The sequence below is a fragment of the Phaethon aethereus genome, assembly GCF_964289735.1.
Source record: "Phaethon aethereus genome assembly, chromosome: 2".
NCBI classification, from domain to species: Eukaryota; Metazoa; Chordata; class Aves; order Phaethontiformes; family Phaethontidae; genus Phaethon; species Phaethon aethereus.
In genome coordinates this window covers 69,503,318-69,520,329 of record NC_138582.1, presented here as the reverse complement: position 1 = coordinate 69,520,329, position 17,012 = coordinate 69,503,318, and the positions used below count along the sequence as shown (strand labels likewise).

The window sequence follows — 17,012 nt, the reverse complement described above, 5'->3', positions numbered from 1 at the left end:
ACTAATGGTGTTAGTGAACGGTAGGCATGAAACTTCTAAAAGGATGTTGTCACAGCAAGTCGGTGCCTTTTTTCTTAGGATGTCAGCTCTCAGATAATGGGTGACAAAATTAAGGTTTTTTTCTGTATACCCTAGTACATCAGGAAAACACCTGAATACATCCTGTTGACTTTCCATGGCTAAGTGAGAGAAAAGATCTGTTGAGGACACCGAGCAAGCAACCCTCTCCAGCAAGACAACAACTTGGAGAATTAGCTACCTGTTTCAGTCCTTTTGGTTGAAAGTACTAGGAAGGTTATAGTGAAAAAAAACCTGTTGTAATGCTTTGACTCCTTTTATCCCAGTGTGACTTTTACAACAAGCTGTTACAACAAAAACTTGAAGAACTCATTCATTTCCTTTTGGTATGAAGCATCAAGCACTTTCAAGATGACCTTATTACATGATTCTGTTAAGTGACTTTTCCTTAAGTGACTGACTCTTCTCTTCAGACGGTTGCGCTGATCAGCCACACACCAGGCAGAAGGCACCAGTTGGTAGTTTTTCTTATTTTCCTGGGGCACTAAGCAGGATCATGTTGTCAAACACATACAAAAGCCAACAGCAGAGCCGCGGTGCAGCTCGAGCTGTGGAGTCCTCACTCAGCTCCAAGTCACAGTGGCAAAACACCCAGTATCAGTACAGGTCTAAGATTTTGACATAGTCTTGACTTGTATTGGATGTGGTGATTGGTTTACCAAACATGGCACAGCTTTGGCAAGCCTGAGGGAAGATCAGCACTTTCAAAAAGCAACTGGGGGAACAGAGAAGACTTTCATTGTAGGGTTTTGGTGTTTTTTTTGATGCAGACTTTGCTGTGTTTATCCTCACTTTTAGCAGCTCAAGATCAGCTTCACAAAACAACTTACACTTGCACCACTGCTGGACTTCAGGCCAGTTCCTGGAAGTTACTCCAAATAGCAGGAGTAAATAATTGAAAGCTAGGAGAAAGATACTATGAAGTTTAAAATTACTCTGGTATTTTTGTTTTGCAAGCTTTCAAAAGAATTACTTGCTCTTTGTGAAAATTTGCATGATTTCGGGTTTTCTTTCATAAGATCCTTCCTGATTCCCTTGTGGGGTCATAATAAACATACCTGTAAGAATGGCATTTACCTGAGAGACAGAGCTCAAGCCTCTGTGCTGCCTACCCAGGAGACTCGTCATGTGTGACCCCAGGAGCCAGGCTGGCTGCTCACCTCAGCTCTGGTTGTCCCATACTCACCTTCCTCGACTGCTTGCAGCATGGAAGCAACTCAGACTTAGGTTTGAACCTCAGGTTTTCCATGCTAGAAACTTAAATACAAGATGTTTTTCTGCGCTTATGTAGGACTGACATCATCATATGCTATTTTCTCCTTGGATTGTGTCAGCCATCCAAACTCAGACCAGCCTTTAGCATTTGTGAAAACATACTGAGGGGTCAAAATAGCAATGATTAAGTGGTTATAGACAGTTAATTTCTCATATAAGAAATTAATTTCCTATGTAAATAGGAAATTAAATTTCTTTATAAATAAGAAATTGAGTTTCTGTATCTGAGTAATGTCGTTGTGTGCCTACTTGCCTACACCAGAAAATACATGCATACAGCACACCTCATTTTTATTTCTTCTCGTAATTAGGGATGAAAATGCCTCTTGCTTCTGTTTTTTCCAAGGAGGACTAGAATGAAAATTTATCTAAATTTATCTAAAAATCAGTGTTAAAAGTATTTGAAGCTATGATGTTATCTCAACAGGTACAGGGTAGTGTTTTAATACAACTTTAAGGTGAGTAGAAGTAAGGTAGAAAATTCTGTTCAAATTCTGTTAAAATCATAACCTAAACCTTGCTGATGTAGGCTTTCTATTGCTTTCTGTTTTATAAAATTGTCTTCTGTTGCATATTATTTGCCTGCCCTCCAGTTTTATAGCCTAGTATTTTCATGCTGGGGATGTGCTTGTGTGGAATACTATTTGATTTTTTTTTAAATTAAGATTTCTGCCCTTTAGGGCCCCACTTTTAGCTCCTTAACGCCATTTGCTGCTCCTCCCATACGTTGTGTGCTGCTTGTATGGTCCGTGGGATGGGTGCAGCCCCATGGGCTGTGCTTGCTCGTCTTGGGCTTTGACTGCTGCTTGGCTTTAGGACTCAAACTGGCTGGTGGGGGGAATTTGTTCCCCTCAGGAGGTTGGCTTTTCTGTCATCCCTGCAGTATCAAGCTTTTGTCTGCCCTCTGTAGCGCTCTGACTTCGGGGTGTAATATATTTTCAGTATTTCATAGCAGGTTCGTTCGGGGATCTTCCAACACTTTCATGAGCTGCTTTTTTGTTTCAGTCTGTGGTGGTGGCCCTGTCCTCTTGCAGGGACTCAGCTGCCTGTTTCGATGTGTTTGATGTGCAGCCTCAGAGCAGCGACTCACTCTCCCACAGTTCTACCTTCCTTCACAAACACCAAGCAGTTAAAAACAACTTTTGTTTCCTGTTCTCTACCAAGAGCAGCACTCTTCGCATTTCGCTGCTCCTGTCTCCCCGTTTGGTGCTTCCAGCGGGCCTGGCTGTATTTTAGGGCAAGTCTCAACCGGCTGTGAGTGAGGACACCCCCACTGCACCCCAGGCGGACTCTCTGACGGGTACAGTTTTCTAACGTGTGCTCCTGGCTCCCTCTCTGCTGCCCTACTGCGTCCGTGGAGGCCCTGCTGCCTTCAGAGCGTCATACCCCAGCCGTGTCCTCCTTTAACTCGTTCCCTTTCAGCCCTCTGAACAGCCTCAGGCCTCTATATGGGAATCATGAGGCAGAATAATCTCATTTTTTTTTAAGTACATCAGTCCAGTTCAACTGTTAGCTATCCCGCAGTATATTTAAACCACCTGCTTTTACATGCCAGACAGCTCTGTTAGAACATCTACACCAGTAACTAAAAGGCCACATGAAGGCCAGACACCATTTTGTGTCATGCTCATAGTCAAAGATATAGCTAACGGCATCAGGCAGATAATCGCCTGTGGGGTGAGGGGGTGGATGTCTGAAATGGAACCTTTGAACTCCGCGCCTGCAACCAGCATGGGCTGGTTGTAAATTTGGGGTAAGGCGTGGACTAAACAAGTCTCATGTCCTGAATCTTCCAGTTAATAAAGAGCCATGAGCCAGTCGGCAGCTGGGAAGCTGGTTGTGCGTCGCACTTGTGCAGGTAGACTGCTTAGACTGGGAAACCGAGGGTCTGGGCTCTGGAGAGAAGAAGTGTCCTGCAAAGCAATATCCTTGGACAGAAGGAGGGGGCCTGGAAGGAGGATGGTGTGGATCCTGGAAGCGGGGGCAGATCCTGAAGATCAGGGACGCAAACACCAAGGGATGCCGGGGGACCCCAGTTGGTTTTGCCAGGCACCGTGGCCAGCAATGGCTGGTAACAGTGAGCCAGAAACAGCCCCAGCTGCCCGACCCATCTCCCCACGGGGAAGGGCAATCGGGACCTACGGAAGGCGGCGCTGGCTGGGGAGCACGTGCATGAGCAGCACGGGTAACGGGTGGGCAGCAGGCACGCATCCCGCCAGCTGGACAGATCTGCCGGGCCGGCGACGGCCTCACTGGAGATTTGGTGTGCCTGCAGCCCCCACGCCTGTGCGCAGAAAGCAGTATGTCTGCCAGCTGTGGGGGGTCTGTTGTGCCAGCGGGGCCCAAACAGGCATTTGGTGTGCTTGCAAGCCTCCAGCAGCTCCCAGTATCCCTGTATCCCAGTATCTGCCCCTAAAACAAGCATGTGTCGATGCTAAGAAAGTAAGCATTTAACATCAGATGTTAAATCTAACACAGTGAAGCATGAAAACGTAAGCAGTTTCCAAGCAGTTTCAACTCTAAGCTGTAATGTTACCATGAGGAAGAAAAAAGGTGTTTTCAAAAGTCACCTTATTTGTCACCAGGAATGACAAAACCCAACAATAATTATGGTGCTATGGACCTTGGATGGTAACTACAGACAGATTTAGAGCTGTTTGGACATAGAAATACAGATGGAATTGGTCTGGAGATATATACAGGTGTGCTCAAATGTGACAAGGATGGGTGCATGCAGGCAGTGGTGGTTCCTGGGTGCTAAGGCTGAGCGAAGGTACCTGTAAGCTCACAGCCAGCGATATAGAAATTAGGACTAGCTCTCCACTCATTTGTGTCCATAAATACGCACAACTGCTGAGCCGTGAGCCTTTTATTTGCATATAGTAAATCCTAATAAACCCCTCATTAGGCTTATTAGGCTTAAAATCATATAGGAGCATGTAAACAAAATAGGATGTCCTTTCCTGGGTCTAAGGTTTACAACCATTACCATTTCTAGTATGAAAAATTACTGTATGTTTATCATATTGATATTTAGTGGCTTCATGAGTACTTTGAGGTAGGTCCCTAAGAAGTGTAGCAACTCATTACTGGGGCAGTTTTTTACTGTCAGTAGCTGCACTTAAAAACTGATTTGCACTAGCAATGTTCTTTTGCCTAGCAACAATCTGAAGTTCACAGGCATGAAATATTACTGGCAAAATTAGCATCTTTAAATTTAGGTAGCAAGAGGTGCTCATGGAAAAAGAGAGAGAGAGAAAGGTACACTGGCCATCTTCAGTGTTTCTGCAGCATGGAATCAACGTTCTGCTGTGAGATTTTTTTACTGACTTGAGGCACACGTACGTCTATTTAATCATTTAATTGTATCTGGAGTAACTGGAAAGAACATAAAAAACCTGGCAAGTCGGTAGCTTGGGTTTTTTTCCCGACCCCATGTCTTAGAAGAGCGAGTCGAGGTGAAGCTTGCAGCAGCTCCTAGCAGTCAGACCGAGTGCCCCTGTGCAGAGCTCTCTGGCAAGGAGAGGACCGCGTGCCCACTGCCACCTCCTCAGAAGATGCAGAGCAGCTCTTCCTGCTCTCAGCATCAGGAAGAGCTCGGTGGAGAGCTGGACTGGGTGCCCACCGCATCCCCCATTCTGCAGCCACACTCCTTACTTTTCCAGTCCAGAGGCGGAGCAGAGCTTGCAGAACAATGTGAAACACACACAGAAACTTTCATTCAAAAATAGAGGGTCAGTTAAAAAATAGAATATTGATTAAAATAAACAAGGAGGGGTGGGGCTTGGAAAGTTGGAAAGTTTTCCTGTGCCATTCACACATGTAAAATTTCAGGACTTTTTGTTGGGGCAACAAAACTATCTAACCAAAAGCAGTTAAGTCATATCCTTATCTAAATCTTTGGCTGTCCTACATTTGGGTGGTAAGGAACCAGCTACATGCTACATCTTCATTTTTCCCACTTTTGTTTTACAATCCCTATTTGCATATTCTATGGAAAATGCTGTGTCTAAAACACCCAAAGTGTCGATTGGATGCAATATGAAATAAATTAGATTGCATAATCCTGTTTTAAATACAACATAATAAACCCGCTGTTAACTTTCAAAGGTATGAATGAATGTCTTGGTGAAATGACACAGTTAATCAAGCATATTGATTCTGTACATCCTCTGAAACAGAAAAACTCCTTTTACTGCTTAAAAGAAATGGGAGTCCTTTTCTTTTTGTTTCAGGGATCCTGACACCCCCAAAAAAGTAGAATAGTCATCTGGTTTTGTTCACACTTGAGAACAGACACCACAAACTGTTATATTAATGTTGTAAATCTTCCTAGCAACATGTTATCAGTTTTCAGGTCTTAATCAATGAGATTGATATCATCGTAAAACTACAAGAAGCATCAATACATTATCAAAAAGCACACTGAAGTGCCTACTCATGATTTTTATGCATTCTGCTTGGAAGCCTGAGATGTCAACGAATTTTTCAGCATCCTCATGCAACACACTGTTCTCTCCTGGTATTAGTGTACAAGCTGGTGTTTACTCAGGACTGAACATGATATAATTTTTGTTTGCTGGATGTCAATTTGTTTTGCTGTATGTTTCAATTAACAGGTGTGTATGTAATATAGACTGCAGTGGATACAGTTTTAATCCTGTATGTGCTTCTGATGGAAGTTCCTATAACAATCCGTGCTTTGTTAGAGAAGCATCATGTCTGAGGCAAGAGCAGATCGACATCCGGCATCTTGGACACTGCGCAGGTAGGCTTAATTTTGTTTTTCTGATGAATGTACATTCTGACATAAGTGGGCTTGGTAGAGCTTTCCCTTTTCCAGTTTTGATCAGAGGTCACTGATCCAGTTATTGGTGAACTCCCCGCCTGTATTTTAGAGTTTCACAGGCAGAGGTGTGTTTACACTACATACACACTGCTGTGTTTGCATTACCTTCCTTTGGCTGCTGTTACCTGAAAAGACAGCAAAAACTCTTAGGAGAATCTGAGCAATAGTCCAATGAATCTTACATAAGGGGGTGGTAAGAAATAGGAGAGCAAAAGGCATACCAGGGTGTGGGAAACATTCCCTCTTGCTGCTGTGGGCTGTACAATGTACTTCCAAAGTTAGCCAAGTTGGTCCCTAGTTGCACAAATATTTATCCATTTCCTTTTCCAGTGTTGGAACGATCCACTGAAACCCTCTGTCTACTGCCTTGTAGTTAATCATGTGCATGACTCTTCGGTTTTGGGGTCTTGCAGTTAGGACCTTCTCATGGGAATAAAAGCTTTCCACCATCTCTTTGCCAGTTACATCTAGATCTGTAACTTGGACAGTTCTAAAGGCGAAACAGACTGTCACCAAAATAACCTAGGCCCATACCACAGGGAATTTTTTAGTTCAAAACCTATAGGTTAAGGTGTGTCACGTGTTGGTCTGGACACGGGGGTTACTGACTCTGTTACTGACCAGGTGTGCTACCAGCCTGGTTGTGTGGGAGGAACAATGTGGGAATGTGTCCAGTTTTACTGCAAATAAAATACTACTTCGAATATTATCCTGGCTTCTCAATGACATACATGCAGTGGTCTGGAAATAAGCCTTTCCTAATAGCTATCCATGCATGTATTTATCATCTAGAAACAGATGACACAAACGCAGTCGGAAAGAAAGATGATGGCATGCAGTATCGGCCAGAGGTGAAAGGTACCGTGCTGACTTCGTGCTGTTTGGTTATGGTTTCACAAGTTGAGAAAATAGAGCATGCAGATCCCTTCTTGTCTGCCTTACAGCTTTGATTTCAGTAACCGAGGCAGACCTGTGAACAGCTTCTTTCATACAGCACATTGTAAGGCTGGCAAGAAAGAGACGTGCATGATTTGTGAGCTTTGCCTGCTCTATTCCTCTACAATCCCAGCTGCTCACCACCCTATGCAGCGGTCTCAGGATTAGACTCCCCCCAAGTGCTGTGAAAATGACTTTACTGGAAGACACCAAGCTGTGACTTTCCTGATGAAATGACACAAGCCTCCCTCCCGTGACCCCATCTTTTCTGTTAAACTTCTGAAACAAAATGGCAAATTCTGTATTTGTTGTTTTAAAGTGTTTTTGGTAAACTAATACTCTGAATCACATTGGTTGAAAATGTTTTACCTATATGAACCTTACCTTACCTTTAATAACCTTAGTATAAATAAAATAAGGCAGAGTTTCACTTTCTGCTAAGTTATTGTACATGGTAGTAGCCCATGTTTGTTAGGTGCATTCTTAGAACAAATATGCTTCTGCATGTCATGGTTCTTGTCCAGGGCAAAACACTTCTGTGTTTCTCAAATTACTGGCAAAGAGCAGCTCTGCATAGGTGTTAACCTTTCCTCCTCTTCTCTCACAAATAATAGAACTGTTTGTCATAGAGGGAGAGGGAGAGGGAGAGGGAGAGGGAGAGGGAGAGGGAGAGGGAGAGGGAGAGGGAGAGGGAGAGGGAGAGGGAGAGGGAGAGGGAGAGGGAGAGGGAGGGGAGAGGAGGGGAGAGGAGAGGAGAGGAGAGGAGAGGAGAGGAGAGGAGAGAAGAGGAGAGGAGAGGAGAGGAGAGGAGAGGAGAGGAGAGGAGAGGAGAGGAGAGGAGAGGAGAGGAGAGGAGAGGAGAGGAGAGGAGAGGAGAGGAGAGGAGAGGAGAGGAGAGGAGAGGAGAGGAGAGGAGAGGAGAGGAGAGGAGAGGAGAGGAGAGGAGAGGAGAGGAGAGGAGAGGAGAGGGAGAGGGAGAGGGAGAGGGAATATTCCAATTGGAAGGGACCTACAACGATCACCTAGTCCAACTGCCTCACCTGACCAAAAGCTAAAAGCTAAAGCATGTTATTGCTTTTAAAGCAAAAGCATTGTCCACATGCCTCTCAAATACTGACAGGCTTGGAGCATTGACCACCTCTCTATGAAGCCTGTTCCAGCATTTGACCACCCTCTCGGTAAAGAAATTCTTCCTAATGTCCAGTTGGAACCTCCCCTGGTGCAGCTTTGAACCATTCCCAGGCATCCTATCACCGGATCCCAAGGAGAAGAGCTCAGCGCCTCCATCTCCACATCCCCTCCTCAGGAAGCTGTAGAGAGCAACGAGGTCACCCCTCAGCCTCCTTTTCTCTAAACTAGACAAACCCAAAGTCCTCAGCTGCTTCTCACAGGACATTCCTTCTAGCCCTTTCACCAGCTTCATTGCCCTCCTCTGGACACATTCAGATACTTTCACATCCTTCTTAGATTGCAGGGCCCAGAACTGCACACAGCACTCGAGGTGAGGCCGCACCAGCGCTGAATACAGCAGGATAATCACCTCTTTGGACTGGCTGGTTATGCTGTGTTTGATGCACCCCAGAGGTTGCCCTCTTGGCGGCCAGGGCACACTGCTGACTCACTGAGCCTGCTGTCGACCAGCACCCCCAGATCCCTTCTGCAGGGCTGCCCTCCAGCTACTTCTTTCTCAATTTATACTTAGTCTGGTGTTACTCCTCCCTAGGTGCAGAATCCAGCATTTGGACTTGTTAAATTTCACCCCGTTAACCACTGCCCAATGCTCCGACCTATCTATAATTCTACCATTCTATGATTGGAACCCTCTGCAAGACATCTTGTCCCTCAAGAGAGTCAGCACCTCCCAATTTGGTGTCATCAGCAAACTTACTAATGGTGCATTCAACTCCTGCATCCAGGTCACTGAAAAATACATTAGATAGAACCAGCCCTAGAACTGAACCCTGAGGAACACCACTGGTGACTGGTCACCAGCCAGATGTAGCCCCATTCACTGCAACCCTGTGAGCTCTGCCCTTCAGCCAGTTCTTGACTGAGCACACCATGAACCTGCTCATCCCACAGTTGGACAGCTTATCCAGGAGGATGCTCTGAGGCACAGTATCAAAAGCCTTACTAAAATCCAGAAAAACTACATCCACCCATCTTCATCCACTAAGCAGGTGACCTTGTCATAGAAAGATATCAAATTAGTTAAACAGGACTTTCCCTTTGTGAACCCACGTTGGCTGTGCCTGATGATTGCATTATTCTTTAAATGCCTTTCAACAGTACCCAGTATAATGTTCTCCATAATTTCTCCAGGAACTGAGATTACACTAACAGGTCTGTAGTTTCCTGGGTCTTCCCTAATGCCCTTCTTGTAAATTGGAATAACATTGGCTAGCTTCCAGTCAGCAGGGACCTCCCCAGACTCCCAAGACCTTTGGTAGATGATCAAGAGGAGTCCTGCCATAACATCCATGAGCTCCTTCAGAATCCCATCAGGCCCCATGGACTTGTGAACATTCAGCTCATACAACTGGTCCCTTACAATTTCAGTGTCCACAAATGGAAAGTCACTGTTCCCACACTCGTGGTCCTCTGACTCAGGGGACTGGGCAGTCCAAGGTCTATCAGTATTATTAAAGACAGGGGCAAAAAAAAGCATTGAATGCCTCCACTTTTTCTTCGTCCCTATTAGTCAGATTGACCATCTTCAACAAGTTATCGGTCCAGTGTTAACTTTAGATCTCCTCTTGCTATTAAGGGACTTAAAAAAGCCCTTCTTGTTATCTGACACAACCCTGGCCATATTCAGCTCTAACTGAGCTTCAGCCTTTTGTGTCTTCTCCCTGCATATATGAACCACAGCTCTGTAATCTTCCTGTGAAGCCTGACCTCACTTCCAGATATGATACAATTTCTTTTTCATCTCAAGCTCCGCAAGGAGTTCCCTCTTTAGCCAAGCTGGTCTTCTGCCCCACTTGCTTAACACAATGGGATTGCCTGCTCCTGTGCTTCTAAAAGGTACTTTTTAAAAACTGACCACCACTCGTGGACCCTTAAGCCTTCAAAAGCAGATTCGCAGGGTACTCTGCTAAATAGCTCCCTGAATACCTTAAAGTTTGCTTTCCAGAAGTCCAGGGTAGCAACTCTGCTGTCCTTTTTTCTCATTACACTGAAAATTGTAAACTTAACCATTTCGTAATCACTGTGGCCAAGACAGCCACTTACCATCACATCCCCCATGAGTCCTTCTCTATTCACAGATAGCAAGTCTAGGAGGGCATCTTTCCTAGTTGGCTCACTGAGCACTTGTGACAAGAATTTAGTATCTCCTACAAACCTCAGGAATTTCAAAGACCTGCTCATCACAGCAGTATGATTTTCCCAGTTGATGTCTGGAAAGTTGAAATCTCCCATAAGGATAAGGGCTACCAATCCAGAAACTTCTCCTAATTACCTATAGAATAACTCATCATGGCTGGGCGGTCAGTAGTAGACACCAACTACAGTATCTCCTGTGTTTTCCATCCTTACCTGGGGGCTCTCAACCGCATCACCACTAACTGTAAGGGCTGTGCAACCAAACCTCTGCCTTACCTATAGTGTGACACCTCTGCCTTGCCTGCCCTGCCTATCATAGAATCATAGAATAGTTTGGGTTGGAAGGGAACTTTAAAGGTCATCTGGTCCAACCCCCCTGCAGTGAGCAGGGACATGTTCAACTAGACCAGGTTGCTCAGAGCCTCGTCCAACCTGACCTTGAATGTTTCCAGGGATGAGGCATCCACCACCTCTCTGGGCAACCTGTGCCAGTGTTTCACCACCCTCATAGTGAAGAATTTCTTCCTTCTATCTAGTCTAAATCTACCCTCTTTTAATTTAACACTGTTAAATTAAAAACACACCTTGTCCTATTGAAACAGGCCCTGCTAAAGAATTTTTCCCCATCTTTCTTGTAAGCCCTCTATCCCCCCTGAACAGCCTGTAGCCCTCCATCCCAGCACTCTAATCATGGGACTCAGTCCACCAAGTCTCACTAATAACAATGATATCAGTTCTGGGAATTAACTAATGCTTCCAGTTCATCCTGTTTGTTTCTCATACTGTGTGTTGGTGTACAAGCATTTCAGATACACTCCAGAGCCCTCTGTGCTCCCAGGAGCAGCACAAATGTTCCCAGTAGCATTGTCGCTCTCATGCGATGCCATGCTAACTCTTGGCTTACCTACTGCAATGCTGTTGGTATCCCCGTCCGCCAGCGATTCTAGTTTAAAGCCCTCTCGATCTGTCCCACCAGCTTACACCCAAAGACGTATTTTCCTTTTCAGGACAGGTGAATCCCATCAGGCCCCAGCATACCTTGTGTCTCAAAGGCCCTTCCATGTTTTAAAAACCCAAAGTTTTGGTGGAGGCCCTAGTCCCGGAGCCAGGTATTGATATCCTGGGCCTTCCAAAGTCTCCTGGCATTACTGGAAGGACTGAGGAAAACACTACCTGTGATTCCAAATTTTTTAGCATTCTTCCCAGGGGTCTGAAATCTCTTTTGATAAACTTTTTTTTGCTACATCATTGATACCCGCATGAAAGAGCAGGAATGGATAGTAGTCTGAAGGTTGTACTAAGTTCTTCTTTCTTGCGGTGACATCCCTGATTTTGGCCCCAGGGAGGCAACAAACTTCCCTGAAAATAGGGTCCGCTTTGCAAACGGCTGCTTCTGTTCTGCACAGGAGGGAGTCACCAGTGACTGCAAGTCACTGCTGTTTCTTCTTGGTGCTGGTCTTAATGCAGGTTTTGTTGCGAGGAGCTGGTATCTTCTCTGTTAGCTTTGGTCTTAGTTTTTTCTGTCATTGTACTAGTTTTGCACTCCCATGGACTCCCAGTGTAAAGCCATCCCACCATGGTTTCAACATTCCTTGTGCTCTTCTTGAAAAGCCATTCAGTGCCAAAAAGCTCTGTATATTTTTCTTTTTTCACAAATTCTCTTATTGTCATTCTGTGTAATGTACCAGTTGGAATGATTTAATGTCAATTTTCACTTACATTATGAAGGCATAAAAGGCACCAAATGGACTATACATCTTGTTATGTGATGTAGTGAAACACCACTTTTGGTTCCTATTCAGCAGAAGTTACAGCCTTTTATTCATTGCATATAAATTGCCCTTGAAATCTAGTTAGTGGAAAAAACATTGTATATAATTATTATTATTAATGTGCATAGCTTGTGCAGTCTCAAATTTGGCAAATGATGTGCATGGACGGAGTATGCCTTGTGCAAAAAAATTGTTTTGCAATTTTTTTACACAGTAGTCAGGTCTTTTTAGACAGTGAGAGCCTGAACTGAACTACTTTGAATTACTTTTTCTTCCAGGGTAAGAGAACCGTGCACACTTCTTTCTCTTTGTTTTAAATTCCTGTGAATTATTCTTGTTAACCCTGTTCTCTGAATGTATAATACCTTCTAGTCTGTAGAACCATAGCCATGACAGCCTCCTTCTCCTGCAGTGCAAGTGTCTACCTAAAGTTACATCAGAAAGTCTTTTCTTCCCACATTCAGCTGGCTTGCTGGTTTTATTGTGCCAAGATGGACATCAGGGTTTCAGGTTTTTGTATGACTCTTTCTTCTGGTGAAGTATCTGAACTGTTATATCCAATCACTCTTTCAAGGCTCCTACACCAGTTAAATCTTTCACTTTGAAGGTCTGAAGCAGCCTAGCAGGCCTCTCAGATTAAAAATGGATTTCCATCAGTAGATGGGTAAATGTTACCCTTACACTAGGAATCACCTCTGTGGTTCATGCAAGTTTTGCCTCTGACTTGGGTGGCCGTGGCTACCTGGCCACCTGTCAAGGGGATGCATCTTTCACCGAACCTCATATCCTATATTAGTACATACATTAAAACCAGACACGGCACAGCTATCTGAACAGACTAATACAATTGTATGTAGCTTGTCACCAACCTTTGACTGGGACCAGATGTGACAGTAATTAGCTGTTTGGAGGAGGAGGGAGGCAACAGTTGTGGGATGAGCCATCCTCACTTTTCTCCTCTTAGGACACAACATAGTCTGTTCCATCAAGGCAGTGGTGGACATATTCCCAGTATTAGGCAATGTTCTTCTCTTGTATCAAGTCTTCTGTATCTTTGAAGCACAGCCTGAAACAACAGGCTTCCTTGTACCTAAAACCTCTAATAGTTAGGTTTCTTTTTCTTCTGGAACATATTAGAAAACATTCCAGCAAATGTTCAGGGAAAACCTAAAACAGGAGCATGCCTTTTTCTTTTTCTTCTATAAATACATTCTCTTTCTGGCTGGTGTTATTTCAAATGTCACCAATCGTGTAAGAGAGTTCTTCTTCACAGTCCCTTTTTGCTTTGCACCTGCATTTCGTTATAATCTTGTGACGCTATAGTCTATTGCCATGGAAATGAACATAATTTCCATGTTATGAAATATGGAATTATTTCATAATTACACAATTACACTCACATCTTTAGATCCCTGGTCTTTAGAGAAGTTCATTATGAAATACCAACTTCTGTGTTTAGGACTTCTTTAAAGAACGATTTTGGGGGAAGAATGGTTGAAAATGTGTGCAGTTTTAGCAGGTTTTAGTAACATGACAGAAGCACGAAGGATATTGGGGCAGAAGGGGCTGCCTTCCTGTGCTGGGCTGACCCAACCAGCAACTAAGGGCCCACCAGCTGCTTGCTCACCCCCACCTTCCCCCAGGAGGATGAGGGAGAGAATCAGAAGAGCAAACACAAAAAACCCTCATTGGTCAGGGTAAAGGCAGTTTAAGAAACGAAGGGGAAAAAAGGAGAAAATAAACAAGTGGTGCCAAAGCCACCACTCGCAACATCCCAGCAGCAGCCTGATGCCGAGCTGGTCTCTGAGCAACAGCCAGCTTGGAAGGACGAAAACCCTAGTTTTTATGGCTGAGTGTGATGTCATATAGTACAGTGTCACTTTGGGTCAACTGTCCTGGCTGTGTCCCCTGCCAGCCTCTTGCCCACCCCCAGCCTACATGGTTAGCAGCCAGAGTGAGAAGCAGAGAAAGCCTTGACGCTGTGCAAGCACCCTTCAGCAATAGCCAAAACACTGGTGTGTTATCAGCACTGTTTCAGCCAGAAATCCAAAACAGAGCACCATATGGGCAGCTCTGAAGAAAATTAATTCCATCCCAGCCAGACCCAGTACACTTCCCAAAGGAATGGGTATTTTCAGTTCATTTCAATATTTTGAAATTCCCTCTCGGTAAAAGCATTTCTCTGAGGAAGACATATTTTAGTGTGTTTGATGTCAGCTATAACAACAGGTGGTACCAGTCAGACTTGGGCTTTATCAAGTTGTTTTCTACCCGGTAGTCATAAAATGTGGTTTATCTTCTTTCTAACCCTTGAGGGTTTTTTCCCTCTGTTTAGACATAGGAGAGAGCTCGCTCTATCTATCTGTTAGCTCTTTGCCCCACTGACAAATCCTCTGCTGTTCTTCCTGCATTGGCTTGTTTCTGTCGTGAACACTTTTCTCCTTTCAAGAAACCTGACATAAGAAGCATATTTAGGTGTCACTGAGGATAATTTTTCAGTGCAGTACATTCTAGCAAATCTCTGTAGGTGCCTCTGAAACTTCACCCTTAAGCCTTTGCTTTATCATGTATTCCTTTATTCACTACAAGTTTTTAAAGATATGCTATTCTTGGTTGAGATTTTTTAATGAATATCATACAGCTATTTATAATTGTTTATGTCTATTTCTTTTCAAGACGCCAGTGATCAAAGAGAAGACATTTACATTGGAAACCACATACCTTGTTCAGAAAGCTTCAACGGCTACTGTATACACGGCAAATGTGAATTCATTTATTCCACTCAGAAGGCTTCCTGCCGGTAAGTCCTGCATGCCTCCAAAATGTGCTTAAAATTGCTGTAATGCTTAATCAAAATGCTCTCTAGACATAATTACAGCACGTATTAGTTTGCAGTTATCTAAGGAGTGGCACAGGAGCCATATCCCTTGGAGATATGGACTTCCCCATTGCTTGGGGAAGAGAGAGAGAGCTGCCTGGCGGAAAGGGACCTGGGGGTGCTGGTTGACAGCCAGCTGAACATGAGCCGGCAGTGTGCACAGGTGGCCAAGAAGGCCAACAGCGTCCTGGCCTGTATCAGAAACAGTGTGGCCAGCAGGAGTAGGGAAGTGATCGTGCCCCTGTACTCGGCACTGGTGAGGCCGCACCTTGAATCCTTGTTCAGTTTTGGGCCCCTCACTACAAGAAGGATGCTGAGGTGCTGGAGCATGTCCAAAGAAGGGCAACGAAGCTGGTGAGGGGGCTGGAGCACAAGTCTTCTGGGGGGCGGCTGAGGGAACTGGGGTTGTTCAGCCTGGAGAAGAGGAGGCTGAGGGGAGACCTCATCGCTCTCTACAACTACCTGAAAGGGGGTTGTGGCGACGAGCGTGTTGGTCTCTTCTCCCAAGTAACCAGCGATAGGATGAGAGGAAATGGCCTCAAGTTGCACCAGGGGAGGTTTAGATTGGATATTAGGAAAAATTTCTCCACCGAGAGGGTGGTCAAGCATTGGAACAGGCTGCCCAGGGAGGTGGTGGAGTCACCATCTCTGGAAGTATTCAAAAAACATGTGGATGTGGTGCTTCAGGTCATGGTTTAGGGGACACGGTGGTGCTGGATTAATGGTTGGACTTGATGATCTTGAAGGTCCTTTCCAACCTTAGTGATTCTGTGATTCTGTGTGATTCTGTGATTCTGTGCTGTGAGCAGCACCCAGCTGCTCCAGTCGTGCAGGAAATGGTGCTCAGAGGAGAGTCTCGGTCGCTCAGGTAGTTCAGAAGCTGAGTCCCTCTGAGGACTGTGGCCTCAGTGTTGTCTCCTTATTTTCAGGTGCTAAATCCTATCAAGAGGAAAAATAAAAAACCCACCAAAAAAAAAAGCCTTTACCTTGCATGGGTTCTCTGTATACTGCTCTTTCCCCATTGACCCCTCAGCCTATGCTATCTATACATTAGATTGCTCTCATCATAAACTCTCTAGGGTGTCAATATCTTATTTTTAACATTTATTGCCCTTTTTCACCATAATAGGCTTCATCTGGAGAGTATAAAATTGCACAATATTCTTTAGCCCACATTTTTTGTCTATGGTATAATCTAGCAGCTGTGTACACTCAGTGTTAAGCCACTTGGTGTTTCCCAGGAAATACGAATGTTCTGTCTTATTTCCTTAGCTCCCACATAATTTTTTCTTCTTTTTTTTTGTCCCCTTAGCTCACAGATAACTTTTTCTTTACATTTCACCAACTAAATACTGCCTCTTTTTTTTCTTTTTAAAATAAAATTAATTATAAAAGTTCTTTATAGAAAAAGGCCACTTCATAATAACATGGAGTGTCCTACTTATTAGGAGGTTTCACTCTTGAACTTTTATCTTGCAGGCATGTACTTTCAGATTAATGTAGCTGAAGATGCTATAACTCTTTGCTTTCCTTTGCTTTGGAAACTTCAGCTGTAAATCCATGAAATACTATCACATTTTCTCCCTTGATCATTATCAATTGAGGATATTTAGGGGTTTTTCCATTGCCAAAATCTAAGGGTTTCCAAACTGACCAGGGAGCAGGAAGCCCAAAAGGCAAAGCCAATATGGCTGTCAGCTTAAGCCTTTGAAAGCTTACATTATTCCTTTTCCCATCCGAGACCATTCTTGTTTATTTTCACCTTTCCAATAGGACTTAGTTGTTTTTCTCTTTTCTTTGACCAGAACCAAGAGAGCACAACATGGTTTTGCTTCTCTTGGGAAACTGGGTGCATCCCCAATGGCATCTTGATGGGCATTAGGCAGCACTATTTGAT

General features: G+C 44.3%; 1 protein-coding gene across 1 annotated transcript in view; it reads left to right on the top strand.

Moving 5' to 3' along the window:
• TMEFF1 (transmembrane protein with EGF like and two follistatin like domains 1) overlaps positions 1 to 17,012 on the top strand; it is a gene marked incomplete at both ends in the record, with an annotated part of 126,730 nt that overhangs the window by 104,854 nt on the left and 4,864 nt on the right. The window contains 3 exons of the mRNA XM_081996277.1: positions 5,973 to 6,121; positions 6,995 to 7,060; positions 14,914 to 15,037. Coding sequence (XP_081852403.1) covers positions 5,973 to 6,121; positions 6,995 to 7,060; positions 14,914 to 15,037 — 339 coding nt within the window. The remainder of the gene's footprint in view (positions 1 to 5,972; positions 6,122 to 6,994; positions 7,061 to 14,913; positions 15,038 to 17,012) is intronic.